Below are 14,779 nucleotides of genomic sequence, written 5' to 3' on the forward strand. Positions count from 1 at the left end.
AGCCACCATGCCTGGCCTCCAATAAACTTTTAAATATATCTTAGATTCAACTTGTTATTTACATTCAATTTAGATTCACCTGTTTATTTAGGATGCTTCCATCTATGTTATTAAATGTGATCAGCCTATAAATTTCCTTTCTAGTACTGTCTTTAAACCAATTTCTCTATAAAAGTTATCTTTCTCATAAAATAAGTTGAACAGCTTTCCAACTCTCTCTAGAACATTTCTACAAACTAGAGATTACCTTTTCCCCAAACATTTAGTAAACCTTACCTTTAAAAACATTTGAATCTGGAATTTGGTGGTGAGCAGGGTGTTAGGGAGGCAGATTTTGATTACTTCTTTGATTTCTTTAATAACCATTGATCTAGTCAAGAATTCTATTTTTGTCTTGAATCCATTTTGGTAATTTATATTTTACTGGAAATTTGTCCACTTCATCCACATTTTCAAATGTATTGCATGAAGTTATTCATAATGTTTTCTAATAATGTTTTTAATCTTAGTTTTTTTCTGTGTTAATATTCTATTTTTTTCAATTCCAAATATTATTTGTGCTCTCTGTCTCTCTCTCTTTCTCTGATCAATATTAACAAAGGTTTTTCAGCTCTGTCTTTTTCACTGAACCAGATTTTGGTATTGTTGATTCTCTGTATTGTTCCTTTATTTTCAATGTCATTATTTTACTCTATTAGTTTTCCTCTACTTTCTTTGGTTACTCAGTTGTTATTTTTCTAACTTCTTAAGTAAAAGGCTTTGCTTACTGATTTTTAATGTTTCTTATATTCTAATGAGTGCATTAAACTATAATTAAATTTTAGTTGTATCTCACAGATTCTGACACACAATGATCCTATTGCCACTTAAACATTTCTTAATTTCCATTATACCTTCTGTAACCAAAAGATAATTTTAAAGTATGTTCTTGTTTTCAAAATTATAGAAGATTTTCAGTTATATTTTTGTTACTATTTTCTAATTTTATTTTGTTGTGGTAGCAGACCAAAGGCTGCATGCTACAGATTCTTTGAATATTTGTTGAGACTTCCATTATGGTCCAACATATGGTCAGTATTTTAAAATGTTCTATGTGAGCATGAAGAGAATATATATTCTTTATTTCCTAAAGATCATTATTTTTAATTTTCTACTATGACCTTGTATTAGATTTGTAATCTGAAAAAAAAACTAAATTAAAAAGCTAATTAGATAATGATTGTTAAAAGCTAATAAATCTTCAAAAGAAAGAGATAATCAATACTATTAAGCACTTACTACATACCAATTTACTATGTGCCAAGCACTGCAATATTTATATTTATTATCTTATTTAATTTTCATAACATCCTAAAGAAAAATACAATTATTATCCCCATTTGGCAGATGAAGAAAGAGACAAAAAAAATCAAGTAACTTGCCAAATCACATAGCTAATAAATAGTGAAGTCTGTGTTCTAAAACACCATGCTATATAATATCAACATTGATATATTTACATATACCCACATACATATGCTTATATGTACGTATACATATACATATACAATATATGTAAAGTATGAAGCAGGCACATCAAATTTATACAACCTAAAAAACTGTACATGGCATTTTTAGGTAGTGATAAGTAAGACTAATGAGAGAAAAAAAGAAAAATACCTCTGGTGGTTTTTTCATTCAGATTCACACCATATTTTGCCAAAGCTCTAATCACATCACTTTGCCCAGCCATGCAAGCTGCATACAACAAATTTCTCCCAACGATGTCTTCTTCCAAGAGTAGCTGCATGGCCTGCTCATGATGAGGATTCTCAGGGTCTTCAAAAATCTTCTGCAAACCTGCTATATCCCCTGTGAGAGCAGGTTGTAAGAGAGGGTTCGTGGCAACTGTTTCCTCTGGTTCTTGGGCTGCTCCTTCTTCATCATCTTCTTCTTGCTGTGAGAAAAATACTGATTTTTCTGAACTCACTGACTCTGGGGGTCCTTCTGACTCCATTAACTCCAAAAATACCTAAGATTTAAAAATAAATAAATAAAAATCTACTCAAATCAGTATTTATTTATTTGCTCAGGCAACTGACAATACAGATGAAATGAAAATACTTAACTACTTGAAAATAATTATAAACTAATTCAGCCAATCAATAAAGTTATTATTGTGTGCCTATTATGAATAAATACACTGTCTGAGTATACACTAAAACAAAAAGGGTATGATATAAATAGTGAATTCAATAGGAACAGGAGAAGAAAGAGATCAATGTAAGCTAAATTCATTACGAAAAAATTGAAAAAGTGCTAAAGTGGCCCACCTGCCTAAACAAGTATCCCTGCAGGGGAGAAATGAGAAATATAATTAGATCACAGAAGCCAGGTTATGAAGACCTTAAAAATTAGGCATTGACATTTAGACAGAATTCATTTACTCAGTAATACTTACCAAAAGCTTGTTAATATACTAAGTGCTGTGTAAGCACTATGTAAATCATAAAAAAGAATCAAATTTACTTCCTGCCCTCAACAACTTACTATTTCAAGGGAGAAAACATGACATACACAAAGTAAGTGTAATAAAAGGTGACAAGTGGTTAAGCACCATAACAAATGAAAGGCTATGGGAGTTTAGAAGGGATAAGTTTAATTCCAGGTAGAATTAACCAAGAAGTCTTAATAGTGCTCACTCTGGCAGAACACATATTAAATTGGGAATGATTCAGAGAAGAGTACCATAATCCTCTCATATTTACAATAATGTTTGTGGCATCACTGTTCATAACAGTGAAAAACCTGAAAGGAAAAAACAATGCCTAGGAACAGGATCATAAACTGTGGCATATTTATACAAAATAGTATACAGCAGTTAAAAGGAATAAATTACAGTGGTATGCTATGCAGCTTCTGATATCGCTCCCAATGCCCCACCCCTGCCCCTGGGTATTCACACCCTTGTGTAATTTCCTCACCTTGCGTGTGGACTGGACATACCAAATAGCTTCTGATGAAGAGAGTATAGCAACAGTGAGAGGATGTCACTTCCGTTTTCAGTTACGATAGACTGTGGCATTTGTCTTGCTGATATTTTTTCCCTGGCACTTCTCATGTACTGTGAGGGAGAGGGCCATCTTTCAAGAAACTGAGGGGGACCTCTGACAAAAAGCCAGTAAGAATCCTGGCCCTCAGTCCAATAGCCCCCGAGGAACTTAATTCTGCCAACAACCACTGAGTGAGTTTGGAAGTAGATCTGTCCCAGTTACACCTTGAGATGACGGAGGTCTCAGGCAACACTTATATAGCCTGATTATATAGCCTCCTGAGAGACCCTGAAGTAGAGGGTCCAGGTACGCTATGCCCAGATTCCTGACCCACAGAAACTATAAGATAATGAATGTATGTTTTTTCTAACTACCAAGTTTGGATTAATTTGTTATATAGCAATAAATAACTAAGACATACAACAGTATAAATGAATCTTAAGAATATAATATTATATGAGAAAAGTAAATCCTAAAATTATACCTATCAAGATATAGTCCTTCCATGTTAAAAGCAATTAAAGTTAAATAGACATTACAGGAATACAAGGACATATATTTAAAAAAAATTTTAAAGAATAAAAGCAAGATTGAACATAAGATTCAAGATAATGTTTACAGGAGTAGGGGGTGGAGGAAGAAAGGAAGATGCAAGAAATGAGATAAAGGGAATGATATATTTAGTAAAGAATATGGCATTTAAGTTAGGCCATAAAGAATGGGAAAGACTTTGTCTTTCAGAAATCAGAAGGAAGGGAATTCTAGATAGATTAACACATAAGAGCAGCAAAGCAAAAGTCACATGTATTTTTGGGAATGAGTAAGTTGGCCAATTTGGTTAAGTGTAGGCCATTCAAAATAAGCAGAAGTATACACTTAAAGAAGGGGCTGACATTGGATCAATAAAGCTGAACTTGATTCTGCAGGCAACTGGGGGGGGGGGTAGCCAAAGGTTTTAGTGCTGGAAACTAAGCATGTTTCAAGATTGATCTGACAACCCTGGGTAACATATATTAGAGGAATAAGAGAATAGAGGCAAAAAAGAAAGACGAATTAAGACAGTTATTGTAAAAGTCTGAATTAGTGAGAATAAGCACTTTAATTATTCACTCATACAATTCATTATTTATTGCATTCCTTCCTATATGCCAGGCACTGTGTCAGGTCCTGAGGATTCAACAACCAGAAAAGATCCCTCCCATCATGAAGCTATATTCCAGTGATTGGACACAGGTAATAAAAAAATAAAACAAATGAGATAATTTTAGATTGTGATAAGTGTTTCAAAGGAAATAAACAGGGTGAAGTGCTAGGAAGTAACAGGGAAGTGAAGAGAAAAAACTTGAAATAGGAAAGTCAAGGAGATGACACTGAAATAGTACTGCAGAGAATGACAAAGACAATAAAGGCCCCAGGAAAATCGAACAACATTCTAAAGCAGGAATAAAAGGCCAGATGGCAAATATTTTAGGCTTGTGGCCCTACTATCTCTATTGCAACTACTCAACTCTGCAGTTGTAGAATGAAAGGAGTCATAGACAATGCACAAATGAATCAGTGTGGCTGTGTTTAAAGCAAACATTTACAAAATAGGTCACAGTTTTCTGAACATAGAAGTAAACAGTGCTGAAAGAAAAGAAAACTGTCATTTAGTTCTATGGTGAAGTAAATAAAAGAAATGGGCTAATAGTGGAAAGACAAGTGTGATATGCATTTTAAATTGGTAAAATATTAGAACCTTCTCTATCTACTATAGTCCTACATTAACCTCTTCCTTCTATAAATGTGTATAATAGTTGTAAGCTGTTAAAATTCAGAATTCTTTGATTATAAATAATACAAAAGCCAAACAAGATTGACTATTTAAAAGTAGGAGATTCTTTTCCCATATAACAAGAAATATAAAGACGGAGATGGTTCATCAGCTCAAAAAATATATATCCAAGCTCTTTCTATCATTCTACTCTATCATACTTAGCATGTAGGACTTTCATCTTCATGACTGTTGCCTCATGATAACAAGATAGCTGGCATAACTCCTGCTATTGTAACAGAGGGAATGGCCTGGAAAAGGGTAAAATGTTTTACAAGCTGTCTTAAACACACACACACACACACACACACACACACACACACACACAAGCACACACACACACTCTATTTGGGAATTAAAATATGTATCCCTGCCCGAGGCCAGTAGGGCAAGGGAATATTCTTTGTTGTTGTTGTTGTCTTTTTACCATAGGAAATGGCTCAACAGAACTGTCCACACAGAGGCCACAAGACTATCTTTGCCAGAGATGAGGTAGATCAAGACCATCAACTATAATTGAACAACTATAGCCCCAAGCTGAAAACTCCCTTTAAAAGCTCTGTATTTCTGATCATGGACAGGACAATGGTACTTTGAGAGTTTCCATCCTCCTCATTTGCCGGCAAATTAATAAGCTTCTCTTTCCTTCTCCTCAAACCACTTGTCCACATTCTTCTGATGTGGCCTCAGGGACAAGTGCCAAACTTTTGGTAACACTATCGCATCTTCATTCATGGCAGGAAGAAGGGGAATCTCCCAGAAGATACCAGTGATATCAACCACTTCACATCTCTTTTAAGAAGAAAACAAAATAAAATCTTTCCTAACAAGTCTCAGCAAGTTTACAGTTATATTTCAAAGGCCAGACTGTCTATACTACCCAAAGTGACCTACAGAGTCAACGGAATCCCTATCAAAATACCATCATCATTTTTCACAGAAAAAATAATTTAACGCTTCATATGGAACCAGAGAAGACCCTGTATAGCAAAATCAATCCTAGGCAATAAAAACAAAATAGGAGGTATCAATTTACCAGACTTCAAACTATACCACAAGGCTATAGTCATTAAAATAGCTTTTTACTGGCACAAGAACAGGGACATTGACCAGTGGAACAGAACAGAGAACCCAGATATAAAACCATCCTCATAGAGCCAACTAATCTTTGACAAAGCAGACAAAAACATACACTGGGGAAAAGAATCCTTATTCAATAAATGGTGCTGGGAAAACTGGATAGCCATATGTAGAAGACTGAAACAGTACCTACACCTTTTACCTCTCACAAAAATCAACTCACACTGGGTAACAACTTGAACCTTAGGTGTGAAACTATTAGAATTCTAGAGGAAAACATTGGAAATACTCTTGTAGACATTGGCATAGGCAAAGAACTTATGAAGAAGACCCCAAAGGCAATCACAACAGCAACAAAAATAAATAAATGGGACTTGATCAAATCAAAAAGCTTCTACACAGCCAAAGGAACTCTCAAGAAAGCAAACAGACAACCCACAGAATGGGAGAAAATTTTCAAGCTACACATCTGATAAAGGGCTGATAACTAGAATCTATTTAGAACTCAGGAAAATCAGCAAGGAAAAATCAAACAACCCTATCAACAGTGGGCAAAGGACATGAACAGAAATTTTTCAAAAGAAGACAGAATAGTGACCAACAAATATATGAAAAAATGTTCAACATCTCTAATCATCAGGGAAATGCAAATCAAAACTGCAATGAGATATCACTTATCTCCAGTAAGAATGGCCTTTATCAAAAATTTCCCAAACAATAATGTTGGCCTGGATGCAGAGAGATAGGAACACTCCTACACTGCTGGTGGGACTGCAAACTAGTTCACCCTCTGTGGAAAGCAATATGGAGATACCTTAAAGTAATACAAGTAGATCTACCATTTGATTCAGCAATTCCACTACTGGGCATCTACCCAAAAGATCAAATGACACTCTACAAAAAAGACACCTGCACTCAACTGTTTATAGCAGCACAATTCACAATTGCAAAGTTGTAGAAACAACCCAAGTGCCTATCAATAAATGAGTAGATTAATAAAATGTAGTATATGTATACCATGGAGTACTATTCAGCTTTAAGAAACAATGGTGATATAGCACCTCTTGTATTTTCCTTTATAGAGCTGTAACCCATTCTACTAAGGGAAGTATCTCAAGTATGGAAAAACAAGCACCATAGGCCGGGCGCGGTGGCTCACGCCTATAATCCTAGCACTCTGGGAGGGCGAAGCAGGCAGATTGCTCAGAGTCAGGAGTTCAAAACCAGCCTGAGCAAGAGCGAGACCCCCGTCTCTACCATAAATAGAAATTAATTGGCCAAATAATATATATAGAAAAAATTAGCCGGGCATGGTGGCACATGCCTGTAGTCCCAGCTACTCGGGAGGCTGAGGCAGGAAGATTGCTTGAGCCCAGGAGTTTGAGGTTGCTGTGAGCTAGGCTGATGCCATGGCACTCACTCTAGCCTGGGCAATGAAGTGAAACTCTATCTCAAAAAAAAAACAAAAAAAAAAACAAGCACCATATATACTCACCAGCAAATTGGTATTAATGGATCAATACCTAAGTTGACATACAGAAATAACATTTATCAGGTGTCGGGCAGGTGGGAGGGGGGAGGAGGAGATGGGTGTATACAAACATAATGAGTGAGATGTGTAACGTCTGGGCGATGATTATGCTTGAAGCTCTGATTCGAAGGGGGAGAGGGGACATGGGCAATAAATGTAACCCTAACATTTGTACCCCCATAATATGCTGAAATGAAAAAAAAGCACATGGTGAGCAGTCAGTAAGTAGAACCTACCATCATCATCATTATGTTATCAACAATCCTCCAGCAAAGTCATTCATGAAGCAAAAGAAAAGATGGTAATGCTACTATTTCTTTTCTTCTTCTTCTTCTTTTTTTTTTTTTTCTTTTTGAGACAGAGTCTCACTCTGCTGTCTGGGTCAGAGTGCCATGGTGTCAAGCCTAGCTCACAGCAACCTCAAACTCCAGGGCTCAAGCACTCCTACTGCTTCAGCCTCCCGAGTAGCTGGGACTACAAGCATGTGCCATCATGCCCAGCTAATTTTTTTATATATATTTTTAGTTGTCCAGATTATTTATTTCTATTTTTTTTTTCAGTAGAGACGGGGTCTCCCTCTTGCTCAGGCTGGTCTCGAACGCCTGAGCTCAAATGATCCGCCTGCCTCAGCCTCCCAGAATGTTAGGGTTACAGGCGTGAGCCACCTTGCCTGGCCTCTTCTTCTTTTTTAATATAAAGTATTCCTGTATAGGATGAGTAAATAATTTTCTACTCTACTACCACCAGACACTTGATTACAGACAGATTATTCCACATCTTAAAAATCAATCTGATCCCAGGTTAATTCAGAGATTTGGAAACAAACTTTATCAAACCTGGAAATATGATTCAGGCCAGAATACTCAAAGATACTCTTGGTATACCCTTGAAAGGAGCTTAATTTCCATATCAGCCCATAATCAACATGATTAGGGTAGCAGTTCTCAAATTCTTTGATCTCAAATCTCTTTACAGTCTTAAAAATTGAGAACCCCAAAGAATTTTGTTTATATGGGCTATATCTATCAATATTTTTGTATTAGAAATAAAAATGAGAAATATTTATCAATTCATCTTAAAACAATTACATGTTAACATAAAAAACATATGTTTATGAAAAATAACTAGGCCTGAATAGAAAAGATTAAGAAAAAATTCACTCTGTCTGCCTATCTTCAAAGTGAGACATTGGTTTTCTCCTGCCTTCAGGCTCAGGCTTGGACTTGAACTTACATGAGTCTTATACGGCTCTCCTATTTCTCAAGCCCTCAGACTTAGATTGGAACTATTCCAACAGCTCTCCTGGGTCTCCAGATTGCCCACTGCAGTTGAGACTTTTCAGCCTCCATAATGACATGAGCCAATCCTTATAATAAATCTTTTTGTTTATTCATATACATCGTTGTCTCTCAGTATCCATGGGGTATTGGTTCTAGGACTCCCAAGAATACCAAAAGTCACAGATGCTCAAGTCCCATATACAGAATGGTGTAGTATTGCATCTTGTACCTTATGCACATCCTCTCATATACATTAAATCATCTCTAGATTATTTATAATACCTATTTATGATATAAATTCTACATAAATAGTAGTTATACTGTATTATTTAGGGAATAGTGACACTAAAAAAGTCAGTATATGTTCAGTACAGACACAATCATCCATTTTTTTTCCGAATACAAATCTTTTCAATCCACGGTGTTGAATCCACAGATGCTGAACATACAATACAGAAGGCCAACCATATATATATATATATATATATATATATATATATCAGATTGGTTCTGTTTCTCTGGAAAACTCTAATACAATTAGCATTTTAGAAAATTTACAGTGGCCATATGTCAGCCACTATGAGTGTAACAGCTTCCCAATGCTTTTCTGATGAGATCAGTGGTGATATTAACAAAAGTGTTTTTTTTTTATATTATAGCATGAAATGTGTTAACATTTGGAAAATCACTGTAACTAAATGAACCTAAATTTACCAATGGCTGCTTTACTGTTCTACAAGATTTGCTTCACTCCCCACCATTTTCCATGATATTACAAAATTGGGCATGGATAAAAGATCCATTCAAAGTATAAGACAGACCACTAGATTTTAATGTAACACAGTATGAAAAGTTCACCAATATGGCTTTGGATTCCACAGTGCAACTAGCCTGCCTTTAAAAAACTACCTCTTGTCAAGTTATGGTATAGTCACAAAGAAAAATATGCACAATTATCTGAAAAGGCTATTAAAATACTACTCCCTTTTCCAGCTATATCTCTATGGGAGGAGGATTTTCTTTATATATTTCAATGAAAACAACATATCGCAACAGAATGAAGAAGCAGACATGAGACTTCGCCTCCTATAAGCCAGAAATTAAAGACATTTGCAGAAATGAAAAACAATGCCACTTTCTTACTAATTTTTTTGTTTTGTAAATAGTTATTTCCATAAGAAATTTGTGATTTATGTTAACATATGAGCTTATTTTTGTTATTTTTAAAAGAATTAATAAACCCTTTAAAATTCTCACTTTAATTTCTAATTCTTACTATATTTCTAATACTTACTCTATTGATAGATTAACCCACATAAAGGAAAGTTCTTTGGGATAAATAATTTTTAAGAATATAATGGAGTCCTAAGACCAAAAAGTTTGAGGGCCATGGCTTTCGGACATATATGAGACCTACAAGTAATGCAGAGTCTTGCTGGGGCGGCTTGCTGCCACCCTGTCACTGGAGCAGGCAAGGAGCTCTGTAGGGAGGGAGGGCTATAGAGCAAACCATTCCAGTCAGAGCTGAAGGGGAGTCATGCCAGGAGCTCAGTGCAACTGAGTGATCCAGGGAGCATGAGAGCTAAGGAAAGCCACTGAGTTTTGACCAAACCAGAACAGAACTGTTCCCAAGGCACATGAGCAAAATGTTATACTTAAGAACATCATAAGGGGAAGGAGAGCCCACTGTACCAAGAACAACACCCCAGAGCCCAGGGATGGCACAGAGACCCAGACACTTCTCCATAACTGATTTCATGAGCCATCCACATGCATCCACATACCCAGGGAACCATCTCAAAGAGAGAATCAGAGAAGTTATCTGAGAACCTAAACATTTTTATATAAGAGAAATTAAATGCTAGCCAAATAAATCAATTATAGATTGAGCTAAACTTTGAAACTAATTGGGTGTTTACATTATTTCTTTCCTAGTAATCAATGTGAATGCACATGAAAGAAACTAGATCATAGACAAAAATAAATTACATTTTCTTTGCCCACAAAAGTAATAACATGAATCAAATTGTAACCCCACTATATATAACCAAAGTTTCATAGAGAATATGAGCATGGGAAGGGGAGAAGGGAAGCTAGAATTATGAAGGTAGAATGGCATAGCCTTAGCCCTGATTCTGTTATTTATTAATTATGCGATTTTTCTGAAATGAGAATAGCACCTGCTCTGCCTCACTACATGAGTGTGGGAAAACAAGTCTATAAACTTTTCCTTTGAACTACAGAGTGTGAATGTTTTTGAGGCTGCTAAGGCATCAATAATAGAAAATCACACGGGTCATGGTCCCTGCCCCATAGGCCTTTGCAGACTGGTAGGGAAGACATAAGTAAATCAAGCACTGACAGAGTAAGATAAGGTATATAAGGAAGGTAATAAGCAAAGAATGCTTTGAGAGTAAAGAGGATGATGTGTTAATAAATTCGACTCTGGGTGGGGTGCAGAGGAGCTTCCCAGAAGAGGTCTTTTGAGGAGGAGAAAAGGGCGGTCCAGGTAATGGGAATAGCATAAACAAAGGGCAAGAAGGCAGATGAGGCAGCCTGAAGTTGTGACAGAGGAGTAGATTCTGAAGGGCCTTTTAAGCCAATTGAATTTTTTCTTCAAAAAATTGTAGTCCCTTAAGGATTTTAAGTCTCAGCTCACGAAGAAGGACCCCCAGGGCAGCTCTGGGCACACAGGTTAAACAAAGGGAAGGCCTGAGGAACAGGATAGAGAGTGGCAGCCCCACCGCGAGGTCCAGGCGGTCCCGCGGAGCGGCAGCCGTCACTTGGGGCGGTGGAGCTCGCCAGCCAGCCTGAGTCGCCCGGGAGGACCCCGGGAGGCCCGAGCGGCCGCCCGCGGGCCAGGGGCCAGGGCGCGAAGGTCGGGGCAGAAGAAGCGCCCGAGGACGCCGCGGTTGCAGCCCACTCCCCTCCAGCCCCTGCCCGAGCAACCTGGAGGGAAGATGCCGTCTAACCCCTCCCACGCCACCTCGAGGGCCCACCCCGACCCCCGGCGCGGGGACCCCAGACTCACCGCTCCCCAGCCCCAGCTTCCGCGGTTACCATGGCGACGGCGCACCCGGCGCGCGACAGCGCCTCTCCCAGCGCTGCGGTTCCGGCTGCGCGCGAAGGTCAAGGTTGCAAAGGTGCGGGCAGCGAAAGGGGAAAAACAGAGAGGAGTTCATCAAAAATTATGATTACATTGCTGTGTTTGGACGGTGGTGTGTGGGTTTTTTCTTTGTTTTGTAAATTTTCCGCAATATGGTCTATATTTATTGTACAATTTAAAAATAAGATATGCACATTGGTTGTCGGCCCAGCTTAGTCTTTATGTTTGGCCTTTAAACGGAAGAATTTTCTGGAAAGAGAAGGATGCATTCTAAAAACTAGTATACAGGGGCTGGAGAGTAGGGGGAGGTAGTCGGGAGTGGTGGGAGAAGGAGGAGGCGGCGAATCATTTATAAATGGCGCCAAAACAGGACCCGACGCCTGAATTCCAGGAGGGCGAGCGAGTACTGTGCTTTCGTGGGCCTCTTCTTTATGAAGCAAAGTGTGTAAAGGTTGCCATAAAGGACAGACAAGTGAAATACTTTATACATTACAGTAGTTGGAATAAAAATTGGGATGAATGGGTTCCAGAGAGCAGAGTACTCAAATATGTGGACACCAATCTGCAGAAACAGTGAGAACTTCAAACAGCCAATCAGGAGCAGTATGCAGAGGGGAAGATGAGAGGGGCTGCCCCAGGAAAGAAGGCATCTGGTCTGCAACAGAAAAATGTTGACGTGAAAACAAAAAAGAACAAGCAGAAAGCACCTGGAAATGGAGATTTTGGCAGTACCAGCGAGACACCTCAGCCTCCTCGGAAGCAAGGGGCCCGGGTAAATCCTACTGTTGAAAATGAAGAAACATTCATAAACAGAGTTGAAGTTAAAGATTCCTGAGGAGCTAAAACCTTGGCTTGTTGATGACTGGGACTTAATTACCAGGCAAAAATAGCTCTTTTATCTTCCTGCCAAGAAGAATGTGGATTCCACTATAGAGGATTATGCAAATTACAAGAAATCTCCTGGAAACACAGATAATAAGGAGTATGCTGTCAACGAAGTTGTGGCAGGGATTAAAGAACTCTTCAACGTGATGGTGGGCACTCAGCTGCTCTGCAAGTTCGAGAGACCACAGTACGCCGAGATTCTCGCAGGTCCCCCTGACGCACCCATGGACCAAGTCTGTGGAGCGCCACATCTACTGAGATTATTTGTACGAATTGGAGCGATGTTGGCCTATACACCTTTGGATGAGAAGAGCCTTGCTTTATTACTGAATTATCTCCATGATTTCCTAAAGTACCTGGCAAAAAATTCTGCGACTTTGTTCAGTGCCAGCGACTACGAAGTGGCTCCTCCTGAGTACCATCGGAAAGCTGTGTGAGACACGCTCAGTCATGTGTTTGGATCTCTGTAAACACATTTTTGTTCTTAGTCTTTCTCCTGTACAAACAATGTACTTTGAAGATGTTAGTGTATAACAGAATTGATGTTTGTTTTCTGTTTGATTTTAAACAGAGAAAATAAAAGGGGTTATAGCTCTTTTTTTCTTTTCTTTTTTTTTTTTTCATTTCAAAGTTGCTACCAGTGAATTCAATGATGGACAACAGAGAGACATGCTGTAGAGTGTTTATTGCCTAGTGGACAAAGCTGCTTCTGAACGCTGGTGGCTCTATTCCTTTGACACTACGCACTTTTATAATATGTGTTAATGCTATATGACAAAATGCTCTGATTCCTAGCACCAAAGGTTCAATTCGGTGTATATAACTGAACACACTCACCCATTTGTGCTCCTTTTCTTTTTTATGGTGCTTAAAATAAAGAGCCCATCTTTTACAAGTCATCCATGTTGTTCCTTAGGCATTTTATCTTTGCTCAAATTGTTGAAGAACGGTGGCTTGTTTAATGGTTTTTGTATTTGTGTCTAATGCATGTTTTAACCTGATAGACGCATTGCATTGTGTGGCTAGTTTTCTGGAAAAGTTGATCTTTTAGGAATTGTTTTTCAGATCTTCAATAAATTTTTCCTTTAAATTTCAAAAAAAACAAAACTATTATACAAAAGATTCGAATTATAGCAGAAAACTTGCTTAATTTTCTAGTTACTGGGGATCTTTCTCCTGTAGTTTATGGTCAGTGTCATGTACAAGGAGCTTTTCCCGAGACCTCACAAGTGCCAATTATAGTAGGTAGGAGCAGAAAGAACTTGGAAACTATACCTCCTGATTCAGGAATTTGAGATCCAAAATACAACTTTAAAAGTAGAGGAGTGATTGGGGGTGTGTGAAAACAAAGTTAGTTTCAGAAGAAACAAGAAAAAAATGGGCTAAACTGACCCTGTAATTGTATAAATGTTCACATGCATCACAGGGTAAAGATGGGAAAGTTTTTGTGCTGAAGGCAAGTGTCAAGAAAAATATTCATTTCTTTACTATTTCTACAAGGAAATCGTTAAGGAAGAGATAATATTTTAGAAGAGCTCTGAACATTTGAGCTGAAGGCTGAATGGCCTAATATTGAAATGAATATTTGGCCTAAAGCCCAAGCAAAATATCACCATCATAAATCTGAACTTCTGAAATACAAGATTCAATTTGAATTTTTAAAATATAATTATTATTGAAATTTTCTTATTCAAGTAAAGTTGTGGTGTTACCAAGCAAGCAGTGGGCTCACTGTCCTATGTACATAGAAGTCAATACTATGGCACTGGCTTTTGAGAAAAAAAAGATTTTATTGCGAGTTGGCTGGCAAGGAGACAGGAGACAATGCTCAAAATCTGTCTCAGTGAGCAGGGGTTTGGGGCAGGTTTTATGGCAGAGGGTAATGAGGCATGACCTGATTTGATCTTGCAATGAGGTAATGCCAGGAGGCATGATCTGACTGGATCATGCCATGAGGTTATGCCAGGGCTCAATCTGATTGGATCGTGAATCATGCCATCTTTCTTAATTTGGTCCCCCTTTCTTGGTCTGAGCACTTAGGTTGCACGCGTG

General features: G+C 37.9%; 1 protein-coding gene and 1 pseudogene across 2 annotated transcripts in view; one reads left to right on the plus strand and one right to left on the minus strand.

The window, feature by feature from the left end:
- Positions 1–11,828, minus strand: part of ANKRD45 (ankyrin repeat domain 45) — a 43,823-nt gene extending 31,995 nt beyond the window's left edge. Inside the window, exons 1-3 of one of the 2 annotated variants that reach the window (XM_012765106.3) lie at positions 11,481–11,719; positions 2,964–3,103; positions 1,660–2,011 (exon numbers count right to left, since the gene is read on the minus strand). In XM_012765106.3, the coding sequence (XP_012620560.1) occupies positions 1,660–1,996 (337 nt within the window). In that variant the 5' untranslated portion in view covers positions 1,997–2,011; positions 2,964–3,103; positions 11,481–11,719. Of the gene's footprint in view, positions 1–1,659; positions 2,012–2,963; positions 3,104–11,480; positions 11,720–11,767 lie in introns of those variants that run through there. The other variant, XM_012765104.2, reaches the window with a different exon arrangement.
- Positions 11,829–12,197: 369 nt separating this feature from the next.
- Positions 12,198–13,322, plus strand: LOC105871656 (mortality factor 4-like protein 1 pseudogene; annotated as a pseudogene).
- Positions 13,323–14,779: the final 1,457 nt, after the last annotated feature.

The sequence above is a fragment of the Microcebus murinus genome, chromosome 2, assembly GCF_040939455.1.
Source record: "Microcebus murinus isolate Inina chromosome 2, M.murinus_Inina_mat1.0, whole genome shotgun sequence".
In the NCBI taxonomy this organism is placed as follows: Eukaryota; Metazoa; Chordata; class Mammalia; order Primates; family Cheirogaleidae; genus Microcebus; species Microcebus murinus.